Here is a 19,543-nt window from a genome sequence, read left to right on the forward strand (position 1 = left end):
TTTGGTTGATACCAAAATTGTCCCAGACACAGGATTTTGGTGTAAGAATGAATGTGGTACTGTGTTGGTATCTCATGAACTATATTCATGGTGATGTTAACCTGTGGCAAGTATCTCTGTAGCATGTAGAATGTTCTTTACTATCATGTCTTTACTGTCTCCACTATGGACTTGCTGTCTTCCTGTTATGTCTGAGTCATACTGTGGAAGTTGTAGTGACTTAGTACATAAAACAAAACTGGTGTGGATCTGCTGGCAAAAAATGAAGTGTGGATGCAGCCATGCTAGAAAAAAAAAGTTATTTTCCAGGTATTGGTTATTTAGTTAAAAGAATGGGCACATGCTGTGTTCATTTGCAAACCACTGCAACTAGAGAATAAGGAATATAATGTTGCGTTGCCAGTAGGTGATATTGCTGGCATATCTTAAGTGGGATACAGCTATATTGCTGCAAACCCTTTTGAGTGCAGATAAAGTCACAGCTGGAAGTCTGGAGTTCTAGAGTCATAGAATAATTGATTTTGGAAGGGATCTCTGGAAGTCATCTGGGCCAACCCCTTGCTCAAAGCAGGGGAAACTTTGAATTTAAATCGGGTCTTCTGGAGGATCCCATGGAAATTTGATTGAAGCTGTTAAAGCCAGAGTGAGATGATACTAGATTATATGCGTCGAGGAATAATTCAGCACAGGCAGTGCTCTAACTAGGTTTCTTTCTCCTTTAATTCCTGTGATTATGTTAGTGAGGTCCCACAGCAGGAAATTGGTGAATGCTTTCAGCCCTGTTTAACTGAAGAAGTGACTTTGATTTTTATTTAGTTAGTTAGTTAGAGGGGATTGAGCTGAAGATACAAAACCCTGCCTTATCCTGGCAGTTGGAAGAAACTCTGGGTCTGTGGGGAGAGGAACTTGCTCATCAAGAAATGTCCAGAAACAGTGTAAAATGGGGACAAGCAAAGAAACCCGATTTCAGGGAGAGACGTACTACAAGGAGTAGGAGTCCATGTGCGTCAAGTTTGCATATGGTCAAGGAGGCAGTCACTGGAGGGTGACAGCATATTCCATTCTTCTTCATCATGTCTCTGAGTCACTTGGTGGCTCAGTTGACTCCAGATTGCCGCTACTAACTAGCAATGAGGGTCATGCCAGCTCCATGCACAGCACTCCCAGTGCTCAGAGTTGTTCTTGCGGCTTTGCAGTTCTTCTGGTTGCTGATGTGACACTTGAGGAGCATGAAGGGCCAGAGTCAATTTGCTGCTGGGAGGGTCTGAAGGAGGAGCTTCTTTGGACTGGTTAATACTACAGGCCTTAAATTTGGTGAGATGTTCGGCAGATCAGCAATGATTAAGGGAGTTCAAAAGGAATCACAATTTCCCCAAATCACATAATTTCCCATATGATGTAAAATTGATGAGGATAAGTAGTACCATATGGGAAAGACATCCCAGGAGAGCTTGGGCTGAGTTTGTAAGTACCTATGGCACTTCCTATGTTTGGTTAAAGACCTCTAATGAGACCAGAGTTTTGACATTATATCCTATTTAGGAGGCCACAAGAAGCAGGAAAGCTTCATGGCTAGAGATCATCGGCCATAAATGGAGAAATAAATTCATTTAACATTCAAAGGGGAACAGTGCCAAGAGAAACAAGCAGCTTTGGGGGTTTGTAAAGAGCAAATCTCTCTGGTCAGCCTCAGTTACTGCTTTTGGCTAATTAGTGGGGTGGAGATGATGAGGATAAAGCAAAGAACTGTATTTTAGCAGAGCATTTGGGTTTGTGCTTTTGGAAATTTCAGGAAAAAAAAATGAAGACAAATAAGCTTAGAGTAGAAACACCCAGTCTTGTGGGTTGCACCTCTAACTGAAAGGGGCAATGTGTGGCATGATTTTGCATCATGAAAAGTGTCCCCTTGGTTCAGTGCTAGAGCTGATCTTTAAAACTTGCAAGGTGAAGTCAAAAGTTTTCTCTTTGAGTTCTTTTACATGGATGGAAGAGAAGGGACAGTGGGGAGAATGCAGTCTGCCTTTCTACACATGGCTCTTGCAAGCCCTTGGAGACAAACCAGGGAACGGGATGTCTTGATTGTGTTCTGGAATAGTATAAGAGAGAAGCCGCAATAGAGCTTCCAGTTGTATCTACTGTCGGCAAACAAGGTCCTGGCTCCCTATATCTGGCCTTAGGAGTGATGGTTAACTGTGCATGGGTGATACCAAGACAGAACATTATGGACCTACATCAAGCCAGTGGATTTAGGAAGGAGTGGAATGGAAGACAGAGCAGACTGTCTGGAAGCACAGACTGTTGCTTGTTTTTTGTTAAACACTGTTGCTACCCGCTATGAAGCATTAGCTTAATTAACTCAGGGACAAATTCTTCTGTCTTGGCAAAGTCCATCAACATCCAAGGAGTATTTGGTTCATGTTATAAATATGAAAATGAAATGAAGATTTATTTGGGTACAGTCTAATCACAGAGAAACCAGCCTGTCTCAGAGATGAATGTACTAACGATTTCAAGAGTAGACAAATTGGTACTCTGCCCTTCCATTGCTTATCTGATGTGAGGCTAAATTGACTTGGAACCCTATTTGTTTTACCTTTGCTTCTCAAAGGTGAATGACATCCGGTAATTAAAAGCAAAAACAAGCACTTATGCCCACACATCAAAAAAAAAAAAAAAAAAAAAAAAAAAGAAAGAAAAAAGGAACAAAAAACCTTGTCAGGCTTTTATTACTACCTGGTATTATCTTCTATTGATATTCCTGGTCTGACATTTTTATATAATGTGGTCTCATCTTGGGACTCGTGGATTCCAGTTCCTCTGCTGTGGTGTATTCTTTCATGGTTAGAATTTTCTGAACTTACAGCATTAAGATCGTCCTAATGATAGAACCCGAGCACACTGTTTTCCTTATTTATGTAGCGTGATTTCACTCTTTGCTCTTAATGTTATTTATCATGGTTAGTCCGGTCTTATCCTGTCTTCAAAAGTAGGTGATGACTAATGCTTCCAAGGAAGGAAGGATAACAGAACTGCGGGCAGCCACAGCTGATTTCAGTCTGGTTTTTGTCTTTGATATTATTCATCACTTATACCCCTTCCATTTTAAGTTACCATTCTTGAAAAAATGGTCTTATGCTAGCATCCACCATTTCATAAAAGGTTGCTGAAAAATTGAAGAGAGTTCAGAGTAAATATACATGAATGAATCAAGAGAAGTCTGCTCTTTACAGTGAGTTTAACTGATACTTAATTTAAATGTTGTGATTTGATTTAGCCAATGACCTGGCTGTGTTCTGAAAGGATCTGCATGAGGAAGAGAGGCAGGTCTGTAATGCAGATGATAGGAGCGTAACAAAATCCAATGGTTGGAAGCGGAGATAGATAAACTTGAAGCCAGACATAAAGAAGCAGCTGCAATTATGGTGTTTAATTGCTTGCCCAAACAATTTACCTGATAGAACAGAGGATTTTCCAATGCTTGCATTCTTTCAGTTGAGACTACATATATTTTCTAACAAATATTCTTTAGCTCAACAAAAGTTTCATGGCGAAATAGTTGGGTAGAGTTCAGTGCGCTGCACAGTGCAGAAGGGTTAGACAAGATGGTTAACGGGTCTTTCAAAGTGGTGACATAAGGAAATTTAGGAGGTTTTTGTCTGGGGTGGGGCAGTGAATTTGGGAAAGGGGTATTGCCAGAGTGGTCGGTGAGTAAGGAGTCATGGGAAAAGCTTGTAGCAGCTAGATCAGGAACAGAGCTGTTGAGTTACTGCTGACCAAGGAGGATGGCTGTGTGAGAGTGGCAGGCAGAAATGCAGAAGGCTTCAGCCAAAAGGCAGGGAGATGTGGCACTGATGAGGAAAGCAAGAGGTTGCTGTCTCTGTGGTTAGGTTCCAAGGGGCATGGGCTCTGATGACAAAGGTCATTCCAGCCTGGCTGTGTTAAATGTTGGGTGGCTAGATTTATTCAGGTTTGCTAGGAAGGGGCTTGTTGAAGAGAAAGCATGCCTGATGAATGATTTGCATGGAGCAGAAATGTGGGGGCAACTGTTGATTTAACCTGCAATTTAACTTTTTAGCGAGAGCTCTGTGGTCCAGCCTTTGACTTGAGCAGCAGATGGATCAGGCCCTTAATGCATTGCATTTGACATACAAGGAGCAGCAACAGCTGGCTTGTCCAGTAAAAGGCTGGTGAGAGTCACTATTCTTTGGGGGGGATTGTTTTTGGAGAACCAGGGTGGGTTTGGTGTTTTTTTTCACTCCATCTGCTATTACCCTTGAAGGAGGAGCTTGCTGTATCCACCCTCAGAAACGTGTAATGCAGCTATTTTAACAGCTCCATCCCTGAACAGCCAAGGTGAGCAGATCCACTCTACTGCATTATCCCCTACCAGTGTGCATGCTTCCAGGATCTTTTTTCTGGTCCTGCTTCTTGGGTTCCCCCCACCCATCCATCTTGATGCTCCCTTCATTGTGTTTTTCCTGTTCCTTGTTTCTCTCAAGCCTGCAATATCCAATACAGCTTGTTCTTTTTATTCTCTGAGTTTCTCAGTGACTGTAGCCTTCTTGCAGCCACTGACTTCTGTAATCCCCCACATCCCACATCTAGCTAGAAACTTCTGAAAGCAATACTGTTTATTGTAGAACTGGCAGAAATAACTTTTTTGGGGAAAGAAACACCTCTGAGACAAAAGTAAAACGTGTTTGCTGGTCGTGTTTGCTGTCTAGCCAGAAAAGCACTGCCTTTACCTATTGGAGGTTTTCATCCAAGTGCAAGAACCATGGTGACACAGGGGTGGTGGCACATGTAAGAGTAAGTTTACAGTAAGAGGATTAGTTATAAGCCCAAGTTTCCCTGTACTGTTACTTGTCCACATCACAAGATCTTCATCTGTTTAGCTCTGAAGAAGCTTCTGATTGAAAACCAGGCAATATTGCAGGGAATGGTGAGGGAGTGCTGCTGGCTTTGTCTGAATTAGCCAGGGTGCTCCACCATGGAGAAGTCTGCAGAGAGAGGTGGGGGGCTGTGCCCATCTGAAAGCCACTTTCCCTTATATTTTGCCTTGCTCTTGGCCTTTTACCAGATGAAAAAATGGGGGGGGGGGGGGGGGAGGACAACAAACCTAGAAGTTTAGCTTCAGCTGTTAAAAAGAGATTAATTCATTTTCCTCTCAAATGATCTCACAAAGTAGTTAGGCTAAATTTAATTGAGGCTAGGGAGCTGGGGCTGGAACAGGCGAGGAAAAGGGAACTTGCTGAAAACATTGTCAAGGCACAGATAGCAAAAATGAGTGGCGGCAAATGCATACAGAAAATGAGAGGGGGAGAAAGAGGAAGACAAAAGGCTAACGGGGAAACAATTAGAAAATACCACCACTGCCAAAACAAATGCGGGTAGCCGAGATGGAGCTGCATGCCAGCTTACAGTCAGCAACTGAGTTACAGCAGTGTGGTCTTCACGCTCCCAAACTGTCCATAAGAGCACTGTGCTTTTTAAGCTCATTCATGGAGATTCACATCATCTTCAGGCTTTCCCAGCACTGTGCAACCTGGCTACTGAAGCAGATATTCTTGGTTTGTGCATCACTCATTGCTGTGAACCTGGCAGACCATGAGAGCTCAGTGGGACCAAGGTGTGTTGCCTAGGAGGTGGTTGAGGAACAACTAGGGACCTGCCAGAGCAGGAATGACAATAATCTGGTCAGTACTGGGATATTTTTTTTTGTTTGTTTGTTTGAATCAGTGTGGAGGTAATGTCCAGGGTCTGAGGGTTCTTCTCACAGCAGGACACTCTTTCATATGAGATGTCAAGCCAGGGGCTGAAAACCTGTCAGAATAAAACTCCAGAATGCTTTTAGCAATAGGTAAGGTATAGTCGTCTTCGGATGTAATAACTCTGCAGAGTGCAGAGTTTTCCTGTTTAGCTCTTAAGGCTGAGTGCCCTCATTGCTTTCTGCTCTTAAAACCTAGATAGTTGCCCGAGTTTTACTGCTGCGTTTTACATTTTTGAAGGATGTGGGAGGAGGAGGCAGCAGTGTAGGTGAATACTACTGCACGAGTGACAGTCATTTTCTAGGTCCATCGGGGCTGGTGCTGGTAATGGGAAGTACCAGGCAGTGGGAGTTTGATTCGCGTGCCCTCCGCCCCCACCCGTTGCGGCTGGTTTCCTCTCCAGCCCTGTGGGGAGGACCTGCCTTTCACTTCTTGCTTTCAGAATGATGCTCTGCACTGTTAATGTAAGGTCAGAAGGCAGGCATATGTGGGAGGGAAAGCTGAGTCCTTGCAGCTCAGCCTTGGATGCTTGTCCATCTCCAGGGTGCTCCTGCCATGCTCCTGTCTGCCTCATTTCTAGCCAGTCCCTCCATGCTGGCCCCAGTGGCTTCCTTTCACTGGTTGGATGTCTAGCACAACAGGCTTATCCTCCAGTGGTAGGGATTGTGAAACTGCTGTGTGCACACTGAGCAGTCAGGCTGCATGGTGAGGAAGAACCACAAGTGTTGGGGCTGATGTTTGTCACTTGCCAGTTCCTCTCCCACATAAGGAGCAATGGAGGTGGAAGATGACCACACATTGTCTATCTCCTAGTGTTGGGTCAGACATTGGGACTTTAAGTAGAAATGACTCCTCAAGTCAGAAATGTGTTACCTGGAGTAAACTTAGTGGGCTGGAATAAGCAGACATGCATATACATCAGTTTTAACAGTCATTGCTGTTAGCTGGAGGTACTGTCCCCGTGCTACCATGTGAAGACCTTGCTCCTTTTCCTGAGACTGACAGCATTGCTAACAGCAAATTGCTAGGACAAGGTTATCCATGCAGGACTACTATTATCCATCCATAGGACTACTTTCTCAGTAGTCTTCATTTCTCTTCTCAGAGTCTTCATTTGCTCCTTTGATAAAGGACTCGACTGAATTTGCTCCACCATGAAGCTTGTAGGACGCAGATGCTTTGCCAGCCAGAATGAGTTGGCAAAATAGCTCTGTTCCTAAGTCACAACAGCTTAGTCTTGATGTTTCTAGTGATGTGTGAGCCCAAATTAGGAGAAAGGGGAAATGAAGTGTGATTTCTGCTTTGTTTTCTCTAGGTAGACTTAAATACGCTATCAGGTATGCCTTTTTCCTGACTAAATGTTCCATATAATCCTGGGGGCTGGTTGAAGAGATCAGTGTTGTTTGTTTCTCTGAGAAGCATGTGTGCATGGAAGTCTTAGCTGTGAAGCACCAAGAATATGCCCAGGTAGGCTAGAAGTGGACCTGTGGCTGCATTCCTGCATGGTATCCGTGATCTGTGTGTGGCTGCGCTTCTTAGCTGTGGAAGTACCTCCTTGTGAGCCATTCAAATAGATGGCTGCATGCATGACCACAGAGCTGTGTCAGAACAGTTAGAAAGCTGTATCACTGTGGACTTCAGTAATGATTTCACTCCAAGGGGGTCTACACCTGCCAGAGGCCACCTTTCATCTGTCTCCTTTCCTCTTCCCACCCTGAGCTCAGAAGACTGTTCAGACCAGCTAATACAGCCCTTTGCTGCCATGCTCAGCAGAGCTACAACTCTCTCCTGCATCTCAGCCCAAACGGATTGCACTGGCTGCTGCAGTTAGAGACCACCTCTTTGCAAATCCAGCAGTGCCTCTGCTTTGTCCTGTTGTTCCCAGGTGGAAGTGCTTTTCTGCAGTGGCAGTCTGCTAATGTCTCCCATGGCCTGGTGCTATGTCTTGCACTGATCCTTTTCCATCACCAAAGCAAATCTTTCCTGATCGGGTTGCAGCTGCCTGCTGGTTTTGGTGGCCTTGAGGAGTCCTGACACCAAAGCAGAGTGTGTGCAGAAGTGACAGGGTGCTCAAGAGCTCCACAATTAGCATTGGCTTTTGTCTGTGTGGGGTCTTCAGTTCCTCGTCGCGTCTCAAATCCAGCTCTGTAGGACCATCTGATGGTACAGTAGGACCATCGCTGCTACCCAGTGAGTGTGGTTTGTGTGTGATGAAAAGCACTTGTTCATTGCAATGAACAGGTTTTTTATGGGCAACATTTTCAGCAGCATCTGAGTCCAGTTCTCAAAAGTGATGTAGGCTTTTAAGAGGCCAAAGCCAAGATTTTCATAAATAAGTAATGATTTGGGCTGCCTCTGTTTTCTGTTACACAAGTTGAGATGTCTAAAAGGAGCCTGGTTGTCAGCGGTTGTGGAATTCTGGCATTTTTTCAAAATTGACATGCTTTTAAAACATCTTGAGCTGGGCATTCAGAAATGGAGGCATCAAGAATGATTAGCTGCTTTTGAAATCCTTTTTCTTAAAAGTTTGAATGAAAGTTGCTAGGACATGGGGTTCTAAATGACATGCAAAAAAGTGCTAAAGGTTTATTTTGGAAGTGTGTCTGCGTAACTGTGACTACACTTGTCCCCAGAGCACCTGCACTGTTGTACGTTAATGTACTCACAAAAGCCTAACAGGGAAAGGCAAATATATCACTACTATGCTGAATGGATGGTGGGATTGATGGCTTCTTCAGGGTATTAGCCTGCTTTGGTTTGAAGAGGAAAATAGCAATGCTTTTTGCAGGCACCACCAATGAGCTGATTGGTAATTCTGACCTACTGGGGAAAGAAAGACAAGTTTGTATCGTTAAGTCCTGTACATTAGGACCAATATATTTAAAGATAAGCATACACAAGTTAAATACGTTTTGTGGGTTTGATTTTATAAACCAGCAAAGCAGTAGGTTTGCAACTAATTTCTGCAGCCTAAATTGCTAACGTGCGTGTGATTCTCTTTGCCTCTCCTTTCAGATCTGAACCATGTCCCACCCGTCCTGGCTGCCACCCAAGAGTACCAACGAGCCTGTTGGTCACGTAACTGCAAGGATGGAGACAACACACACCTTTGGGACTCCCAGCATCTCGGTGTCCACCCAGCAGACACCAAAGAAGTTTGCGCCTGTTGTTGCCCCCAAGCCAAAGTACAACCCATACAAGCAACCAGGAGGTGATGGTAAGTATTTATTGTTTTAGGAAGGAACCACAACTGTGTAATTCAGAGGAACTGACTGCTAACACAGGCTGTTCTTGACTTCCTCTTTGTTGATGAGTTTGTGGGAGCCTCCCTGTTTCAGATCATTCAAATTAAGAAGAATGTGAAGGTGTCGCTTACCCTTGCTCTGGCTAGCTACCCTCCTGAGAGGTGCAGGGCTGGGGGAGGACATGGGAACAGATCTTTCTTGTTTTTAATTGGAAGCAGATGTCCTATGTCCAAGACTGGTACTTTAAAAGTGGTTTTGCTTGTCTGGTCTCTGCTGGTATGTGTTGACCCAAGGAGCTGGGGCTTGAATAACCCTTTTCAGTATTGGTTCTTTCATCGCAGCACAATGGAAATCTTTTACAAACGTGGGACTGAGCTGTGGGAGTATGCGTATAATTGGGGTGGTAGGGCATAAGTTTGGCAGAACAGGTCTAGGAGTGCTTCCTCTCCAGCCTGCTGTTTTGATTCAGTTTTACTTTTATTCTTTTCCCTCTACTATGGAACACTCCTGAATATGAAATAATTTAATGATATAATTCTGAGGATATTTATATGACCATTGCAATAGCCTCTGGAGCTGTTATGTCAGTAAAATAAACGCCTGCCAATCACCGTGTGTTGGCCTTCCTCTACCTCCTGCTATAAAAGTCCTCCTGCCTTCACATAGTTGAGCAGCGAGCGTGGGAGTTGGGTTCCTGGCTTGTGGACATGTGGAGGGAAGGAGTTCCCAGCAGCAGGAGCACATGGCTGGAAGCACCTCTGGGGTTTGCAGCTGGAAACCTGCCAGTTGGAGCACCCCGGGGTGCCCCTAGCTGACAGTGGAGAGTGTGTGATGGAGCCTTACTGCAGCAGAAGCTAGGTGGAAGCCAAGGATTTTAGGAGAGCGGTAGCTGTCTTGGAAGAGTAGTGACTTTTCTATTCCCAGTGGTTTACTATGGTTGAAATGGCTGGAAAAATCTTCCCTCTCCTCATCTCCATCCTCCCCCAAAGAAAAACTCAGCTGTGTTCAAGAAAATTACCAAACCAGCTTTTGATTTTTGGTTTTGGATGCTCTACTTTATTCCATCACCACTTTTCCCTCTTTTGTATTGAGTGCAACAAGATAAACGTCATGTGTACCTTTTTTTTCCTTTTTCTACTCTATCTTTTGAAAGTGTATGCATTTTCAGGAAGACTACAGAATAATGGAAAGGAGAAAGAAAAACAAAGCAGCATATTAAATCTCGTACTTGAGTGATTTTTCTAAAGTTAAGGACATTTTGTAGGAAAGTGGGAAAAGTCTGACGAGTGTTTGGTTTTATTTTTTTCCCTCTGCCGCTCTAACTTCGGAGAATTCAGAACGAAAAAAGAAAATGTGTTGGAGGGGAAAAGCGAAGTCATATGCACCTGTTCTGTTGCCTTCAGTAACAAAACATTAGCGAGTGAGAGGAAGAGAAACACATTTGGAATTAAAAAGTAAAAAATAAACCATTTCTGAAGTGCAGTGAAAATGTCACCTTCAAGTCAAGTGGAAATTCTTATTTTTCTCATTCTCTTAAAATTTAAAATAATAATGGAAAATGACACTTTTTTCCTAGGAAAACTGTTGTTGATCAGCCACTTTTTTTTTTTTTTTTTTTTTTTTGTAAAAAATGTCAGTATGCCTTAATTGTCGGTGCTTTAGTGATTGTAGATCTGATTATATGTGACTCAGGAACATTATCACCTTCTAAAAAATTCTTTGTTTCTTGGCATTTGGGAAGGAGGCTTTCCCTAAATGCAGAGCAGACGCTGCAGGCTGAGAAGGGCAGATGAGGCACGCAAACATTTCTCATGCAACACTGACTACCCAGTCCCGCAAGCAGCTGAGCATCGCCAGGTCTGTTAGAAAGCAGGAGACATCGGAGCTCACAGGAGGCCTTGTTCAGTGCCAGTCCCTTGCCTTGTCTGAGGCTGGGTTTCTGGAGATCCCATTGTCATCTGACAGGCCTGGAATAGCTAAGGGTTGGCCAAGACCTGGTTGGGGACTGGCTTGGTGATGTGACAGTGTGCCTGCAGCTTAAACTAATCCACTTTCAGAAGGTGACACGCTGCTGGTGGGTGTCAGCAGCCAGTGCAAAGCCATTAGCTCAGCCATATATAACCCTGAGAACACGAGACTTCTGGGATCTGGCAGGCAAGGGGGTACAGCGAGAAAATATTTAGCCCATCATGCTTCATTCACTTTCTATGGCTCCCTTCCCTCCTCCAGGCTCCCTAATTGTTTCTTCAATGACCTCTGTTGTTTTTGCAGCAATAAGTCAGCCTGGGAGATGGCTGCGTGCCCCACTGGTTCCCTGTGTAAAGGGGCACTGCAAGTTGTTTTGCCTAAATTTGTTCTCCGTTGGTCACAGGTCTTTCCCATCTGGTTAGGCGTGAGTCTGTTGATGGAGGAGCTGCAGCATCCCCTTGTACCCCAGTGTGTTTTCATCCCTCCTGCCCCTCTGGAGGTGCTTTGCTGGAGGCACATGGGCTTTCCACCCAGCACGCAGGTAGCACGCAGTGCAGCATCCTTCTGCCGGACACGAGTGCGAGCAGCGGCGCCGCCCCAGGGAAGGGCTGTCCTGGGGCCGTGATGGGGCAGAAAGCGGCCGTGCACATCACAGCCTGGCACAGCCTCACCTGCCCCAGACGTGTTGCCCGAGTTGGTTGATATTTGGAGTCTCTCTGGGAGACCAGCAAATTCTGTTCCCAGTAATTTCTTCAGCTCGTTGCTTTTAACATTTGGTAAAATGCATCCTCTGGCCTCATGTTTCTTTATTTTGTAGGCATGTCGCTCGCGCATGGCGGGTCTGCCTGGCTGACAGCATTTGTGGGTTTATTTCTTGAACGCACTGAAAGCACAAAGGAAAGACACTGGAGTGACAGGCTGTGGAGCAGGCGCTGTGTGCATGGCAGGGGAACAGCTGTACCCCCGTCTCCCTCTCACCTCCCACCAAGGCATTTTTTTGGTCTCACCTTGACTTTGATTTTATTTCTTTTTTTCCCCCCCGACACCTGCACAAAATCAGCCAGATTAAAAGCTACTCAATGGAACTTTAAAACAAGTTAGAAATGGTTAAATGACTGAAAAAAAAGTGATATCGCAACAGCCAGCAGTTTATAAACTGTCAGCATTTTAATGTGATTGGAAGCACTCAAGGCGTGCATGGTTTAGACCAGCTAAGTGAGCAATTTTCCGAGTGCTGCTGGCTCCCCTCCTCGCTGTGTGCCACGCTGACTCGCTGTGACTTGTTTCAAACTAGATTTGTCAACTCATCAAAGCAGAGACCGTGTCTTGCTGTCACAGGGAACCATTTGGGGGCTCCTGGGTATGACTGCAGTAGTAACAGTAATAATAATAATAATAATAATCGATAAGACCACAGCTCTGATTAATGTCCTGCATGGGTCTCTGCCGTGCAGCTGGCTGGAGAGGCGAGCACAGCTGTGTTTTTACAGGTCCTACAAACACCAGACCACCAGATGCTGTGGTCTGGGCTGGGTTTCTGGAGGATTTAGTGCTAGTGTTCCCTGCTGCAGCAGCTCATGGGGAATTAACCTTGCCTGATCCTGGGAGGTGTGAGCAACATGGTCCCATCTTCTGCATGTTGGGAGAAGACGGGTCCCGAGATGGATGAGACATCATCCAGCCATGAGCTCTGACAGTCCAGCTCTTGTATTTGGCTCCTATCTCTGTGCTTACAGGCATTTGGTGCTACCTGCCTCTTCCCTCTGTTCCTCAGCAGACCCCATCCAACAGCGTGCATAGTGGGTCTCATCCTCTGTACTCACTGAGCAAAAAAATCTCTTAAGCAAAATAATGCCCTAAAGAAACAGTATTAATTTAGTTTCCTTTAAAAGCATTGGATGCCCCATCATTGGAAGTGTTCAAGGTCAGGTCGGATGGGACTTTGAACATCCTGGTCTAGTGAAAGATGTCCCTGCCCATGGCAGGAGGGTTGGACTAGATGATCATCGAAGGTCCCTTCCAACCCAAACCGTTCTTTGAGTCTATGGTTGCCCTCCCTCCTTTCCCTGCCACTTATTTCTCTCCTGCTTTCCAGCTTTTACATTTAAATTGGTATTTCAGCATCACCAACAGAGCTGGGGCCTTGGGGAGATGCTGCCACACAGCTGTTCCTGTCTATGCAGGGCTCAGGAAGATGGGGAGGATTTATAGCTTGCAGAAGAAGCAAATTCCATTTTTTCCTCCTTTCACTAGTCCCAGAAAACGGCTTCACCCTCCAGGGCAGACGAAGGAGGCGTCTGGCACAGAGCAAGGTTGATGATGGTTGATCCCCTGGCTTTGTGCACGCTACCGTGGGCCTGGTGGCAGCGGTGCCGGTGCGAGCTTGCACGCTGCGTGGCATGGGGAGGAGAGCTAGCTGCCACTCCCAAACGAGTGCCGCTGTGATGGAGCGGTCGGGGTGCGCTGGAACAGTGCCAGGGGTTGTGAGGCCAAAATCAGGGGCTTCAAAAACATGTAAAAATCTGTTGTCGGCCTGAGGTGCTTGGAAAAGCCTGAGTCAGGGCTCTTAAGGCCATCGGATGGCTTGAGCGCAATGAGTGGCAGGCTTTGTGGTGTGATTTGCCTTTCGGTTTGGATCCTTTTGGTTTCAAGCTTGTTTTCATAACCAGAAAAGCTCTTTTCCCCTTGCCTTACCCCTCCCTTCCAAATCAAACATCGCAGACACAAGCAGTGCAAGTCCAGCAGAAACAACACTGCTGATGAAGCCTGCCCAGGTTGCAGAGTTGGGCTTCCCAGTCCAGCATTCATGAGCACTACCACAGCTCCTGCAGGTCGAATATGCCTCCTCTGCTATCGTGCATGGTCACTTGAAGGGTGATTTGATGGTGGCAGGAAAGGGAGCGAGTCCATCCTCACCTACTGGGAAGTAATAGATCATTGCTTGGCACTGAGGAGGGAGGTCTCCTGCTCCTGCAAAGGTGACTGTCTCCGCTTGCAAGAAACGAAGTTCCTCATATTTTTGCAATATCTTTCATTCATATGAATCTGACCGTGCATGTTTTTCAAGCTGCCTGAGACAGAGATACCACAGTGCCAACTCTGTCCAGAAAGGGATGTGCAGACAGCATCCCCCTCAGGACAGCTGCTTGGTTTAAGGGGCTGCACAGCGCTTGGACGTGCTTCTCTGTCACCCTCTGAGGCTCTGAGGATGCGCTTTGCAAAATTAGCCGCTTTAGTTTATGTTGCTGGGCCCTTCTAAATTCAGTATTTAGTAGTGCTGATGTCTTTTAGTTGTAATTGCCACCCTTGGTGAAGATAATACCTGCAGAAACAGTTACTATGGATTTAATAATGGAAACTAAATGGAGGGATGAGAATCAAAGCAGCTCTTCCCTTCTCCTTCCTTTCCTTGGGCGACTTTCAGATATGGTGAACAAGACTCATGTGAAGGTCTTGGAGGTTTTCATTACTTTTTAAGCTGTCTCCTTCCATTTACCTTGGTTGAAGGACAGAGCAGTGACTCGTGAGACCAGGCACAACAGCAGTGCCAGCTCCAGGGCGAGGTTATGTGGTCGACAACAATGTGTATGCTTGAACCCAGCTGATCCAGGTTTCCCAGGGCTTGTCCCTCCCTGCCCTCCTCCTCTTCATGCATGTGGAGGCTCTTGAGCGCTGGCTAATTATATTCTGCTGTGTCTGTAGGGGACTGGGAGTGTGAACTATCAGGCTGTTTGTTATTTTGGGTTTTTTTTTTTTTTCATAGGCAGATATACCTAGTGGGTTTTGTTTACAGCAGCTGCTGTATCAGTAGCTCTGTCTAATTTTTGAAGCTTGGGTATGGATTTATTGGATTAGACATTCCGCGTTTTAGCTGTGCTGTTCCCTGCTCTGCAATCTTTGACAGTTCATAGAAGCTAACCAGGTCCAGAGTCTATTCATTACTTGGACGAGAGCCCTGAAAGAATAAATTCAGGCTGACTTGGGAGATTCTGTGGGTTTTGTGTTTTTTTTTCTCGTTGTCTGTGCTGGGTCTGCACCATAGCAAGAGGAATCCTCGCTAGTGGGAGGGCTGTGTTGGTTGAGAGGCAGCATACCTGCTCCTCGGTGCTTCTCGTGAGCTTCTGCAGTGCTGTGCTCGTTGTCGGAAGGAGGCTGGGGCACAGGAGCAGCGAGCTTTGTCTCGGCCACGCTCCGGTGGTGGTTTGTGTGCGCCTCGTCCAACACTAACATGAGATAATGCGATTTAGTCTTTCATCACGGTGGAAGCGGAGGCTCACTGTCTTGCACATGTTGTGAGTTACAGGCGTGGACCGTTGCTGCTGCCCAGATGAGGCATGGGAACATGCTGTTACTCGGTCGTTTTGATGCTGAATTGAGTCCTGTGAGTACCAGAGTTTTTCCACTGGGATCTGCTGGTCTCTGCCTCCTGCCTTGCTCCTCAGCTCTGCCACCAACTGAAAAAATCATTGATGCTCTGGGTGGAGGCAGTGTCTCAGTGACGGGACAAAAAATAGGCTGAGAAGTGCTCTAACCCTTTTCTGGTCCCATCGTGCTCTTGGGATTGAGCTCGCGGAGATGAAAAATGTTGTGGGAATGAAGAGGTAACCTTACTGTTGCAAATCATCCGTACTGTTGCAAATCATCTTGACTCTGCCTGAGCAGGGCCCCCACGTTAGTGCTTGTTTTTTAGAGAAGGCTTTTTTAAAGTGCATATTATAAACTTTTAAAGCCCTTCTTAATCCTTGCTCTCTTTCTTCCACGTGTTTCTTGTGCTGAATGAAATGGAGCAGATGAAGCAATACTTTATTCATTAGTGTCAGGACTGCAGCATCCACAGGCTCTTAAAAAATACAGCCAGTGAAAATGAACTTGAAGCTCCCAGGCCTCTTGTGGTGCCTTTGCCACCTTCTACGCAAGAGCATTTAAGGCAGAAACAAAGCCCCCGAACCCCGCAGAACAAGCGGGAAGGTGGGGGTCCCTCATTAAGGGGTAGCTGTGAACCAGTTTGGAGCAGCCTTTCGGAAGTCTCCATTGATTTCTCTCTAATGACATCCTCTTCCCTGTTGATTAAGAACCAAGTGAAACCAGTTGGAGATGACTGGTGGTTCTCATTTGTATAATAGTGGATTTAAACTGCCCCAAGCAAGCTGAGCTGTGTTGAAGAGGCCTGGGACCAAGCTGGTGCCTTTGTGCCTGGGCAGCATCCCTCAGTAGCTTATAAGTTATGGAGACATGGAATTTTGCTCAGTTGTCCGCAGCATGGTGAATGGTGTCGGGACTTGTGATTCTCACCAGTGTCAATAAACCAGCTCTGGATGGGTCTTTCTGTTTTGATTGCAGTCATCCCAAAAGTTGTTACTGCTTGGGCTGGATAATAGTGTCTGCATCTGCTTTTTTTGTTAGACACAAATACGTAGGTCTGTGCTCTTGGCTTTGCTCTGAGGATGAACATTTTCTTTTTTGAAATACCACCTCAGATAATGGCACTGGGAAAAATGCAACATAAAACAGGTGCATAAAAACTATTATTGAACTGGTATACTTATCTGTAGTTCACAAAATGTCAAGCCAAGCCACCAGGTTTTATTAACATTTCTGACTGTGTTTTGTTAGAATTACACATATTAAACTTTCACAGGCTCCAGAACACATTGCCTCTTATTTGGGAACTACTTGAAGTAGTGCCTAGCCTTGTTTTTAATTCTGGTGAGTGAGCTCGTATTTTCTCTATTATTTGATATCATAAAGCAAACATTACACTCCTCAGCAGGTAGATTTTTAATTTTTTCTTCCATACCCATTTTTTTCTCATTTTCTTTTCCTCCTGTCTGTCTGTTCTTCCAAGATACTATATTTAATTTTTCCACTTCATTATTTCAAACATTGAATAGTGATTCATCTTTGCAGTGGCCTGTTCTGTGAACCACAATAGTTTGGGCAGAATAAAGAAAAAGGGCAAAAAAGGGAAGGGAAAAAGAAAAAAAAAGACAGTTCTGACATGCAGTGGAATAGAAAGAAGCCATCTTTTTATAACTCGAATTGCAAACATCTGTCATCGACTATATCAAACCTACTTTAAAAAAGATAATGTTTGTCCTCTGTATAGTTTTAAAGGGCTATGGTGCCCAATCAAAATGAGAGAGTAATGTTAATACAGAAATAGTTTGAATTCAAGCAGGCAGCACTTGTCCCTTTTATTTTAATCTGCAATTTTAACATCCTCCAGATGCTAGTCTGTTAAATAATAACAATTGTTATTTGACAGTTAACAGTCGAGTAATATTTTTTATTTTTTTGCCCTTGTTCACACAATGCAACTCTTCTATGCCCTGAAAACTAACTGTTATAATAAAGGATTATGCATATATTTTGTCTTTTCTCTGCCTAAAGCTTTTTTACTCTGCCAGATGGAGTACTGCTAAGTCAGAGCAACCAATAAATGTCTATTGGATTATATTACAGGTTGGTCTAATAAAAGGTTAGAAGAATGAATGAGCAACTCTTGAAGCCACAGAAGCTGTACTTGTGGCCAAAGAGCAGGCATTTCTGGCAGTGAACTCTACACAATTACAATTTGGACTAAATATACGAGGCCTAAAATGCTCGTTGCTTAAGCAAAGCTCATGGAGCCGAGGGTCCATGAGTAGGACTGAGAGTCCCACAGCTCTGGCTGCCCCGGTGAGGGTGGTTATGCAGAAGGGGTTGAGGAGGGATCTGGTCTAGTTCCTAGTAAGTAGACATCACTATCTAAAAATTCCCCTCTGTCGTCGTCTTTAACTAGCATGCACACTGGGAAGTCGTAGCCACAGAAGAACGTGCGAGCATGCTCTAGGAGCTCGATCGGGGATTTACCCAAAATATTTGAGCAGTTGTGAAGTGCAAAAGACTCACAGGTCTTTCCCAACTCTTAATTCCTGTGATGACAATGACTAAAGAAAGGTTTTGGTTCAGTCTAGACGTGACCAAACCATAATGCAAAGCCCGGCATGAAGGGCTTGTTGGTAGAAATCACACTGACATGAGAACTGGCATTTGTTTTGCTGAGCACTGAATTTATGGGAAATGCCGTGGAGGTTAGGAATAAATATAAGAGGAGGGGACCTGTACGTTTGGGCTACCTCTGTTACAAGATTGATTTGGAAAGATTTAGCAACTGGCAAGATTTTCTAGATATTCTGCAACAGCCTTGGGCTTTATACAGTCTGGGCGTCTGTGGTGTGAGGGTCTGCCCAGGGGTCCTGCCACAGGAGCTGCCTCTGAGCAAGCTGGTGGGAGGAGAAGGGGCCCTCCAGAGTAGGAAACTGGAAGAAATAAAACAGTGTTAGTAAACACAATCTTTTGAAAAGTAAGTTTTGTATAAGAAATTATAAATGTTTGAAATTTATGTTACAAAAAGTGAATGTGATGAGGATTAAATTCTTACTAAGTGGAGACTGATGGTCTCTGAGGTCGGTGACTGCATCCTGAGCCATACCAGCTGGCAGCGGACCTGTTCTTTGGTTACAACATCAAAAAAATCAACTTTCCTTAACTTTTTGTCCCATGTGCCCCTCAGCACAAGCTCACAATCTGAGCTCCACGTTTCTCATCTCAACTCACTTCCCTGCCAAGCCCCATCACCCAGGACCCTTATGCAAAAGGCGCAGTGCCAGGCTGTGGCCGTTTCGGCACATACTGGGAGCATGTTGGGCATCCCGGTGGCTTCCTTGGGACCACTGCGCACCTACAGTTGGGTGCATTTCCAGCTGCTTTCCTCATTCAGAGCAATCCAGCTCCACTCTTTGCAGGACCGGGTTACCTCTCATCCCCTGAAGTGTCAAGATCAGCTTTACAACCTGCCATTGAACTGAAGGGAATATGCTAACCCGATGCACGTTATGTATTTGCACGTTATGTATTTGCAAAGTTTCTTTGCAGGAGAGCGAAAAGGGATAATCATAGTTCCTGGGCCACTTCTTGGGAAAGGTAAGGAAAGGAAGGTTTCTCAATGAGGATCCATTAACACCACTTCGGCTGACAGGCAGTGAACACAGGAGGTAAAAGTCCATTCTTCTCCCTTCCCAGTCCTGCGATTTAAAACGTTTGAACATGCACTTCAGAGGCCGGGGAAGTAAAAGCCCCCAGTTGTGCCAGGAGACTCTGCAAAGGCCACGGCGAGCAAAGGGGCTGCGGAGTGTTAATACAGTCCATCGTTCTGTAACGAGCCCAATGTTCTTGTATGAGCCGTGTCAGGCTGTTGTCTGCATGCTGTCTTTGCTGATCATAGTAATCGGGTCATAAGAGAGGGAGAAGTAATAGCGCGTCTCTTAGCAACCAGCCCCAGGAGAAAGAGAAAATTACTCAAACAGACTATCCAGCCAAGGAAGTAGAAAGATGAAATTTTCTGAAAGTCTGTTGGAAAGTGCTCAGGGACATAATTCTTTTATGTGTGAGATCCTTATAGGCTGGATCCAATGATATCAGACACTCTTTTTTTATCTTGTCGTCTTCCTGGTAAACTTTTATTTTTAATTGGCCTCAGAAAAACAGGGTGGGGGGAACCCTCTGAAACAGACATTTGAA

At 45.1% G+C, this 19,543-nt stretch overlaps 1 protein-coding gene across 1 annotated transcript in view; it reads left to right on the forward strand.

The window, feature by feature from the left end:
- LPP (LIM domain containing preferred translocation partner in lipoma) overlaps positions 1 to 19,543 on the forward strand; it is a 341,053-nt gene that overhangs the window by 121,950 nt on the left and 199,560 nt on the right. The window contains exon 4 of the mRNA XM_075716569.1: positions 8,784 to 8,985. Coding sequence (XP_075572684.1) covers positions 8,793 to 8,985 — 193 coding nt within the window. The 5' untranslated portion in view covers positions 8,784 to 8,792. The remainder of the gene's footprint in view (positions 1 to 8,783; positions 8,986 to 19,543) is intronic.

Source organism: Pelecanus crispus, chromosome 9, assembly GCF_030463565.1.
Source record: "Pelecanus crispus isolate bPelCri1 chromosome 9, bPelCri1.pri, whole genome shotgun sequence".
In the NCBI taxonomy this organism is placed as follows: Eukaryota; Metazoa; Chordata; class Aves; order Pelecaniformes; family Pelecanidae; genus Pelecanus; species Pelecanus crispus.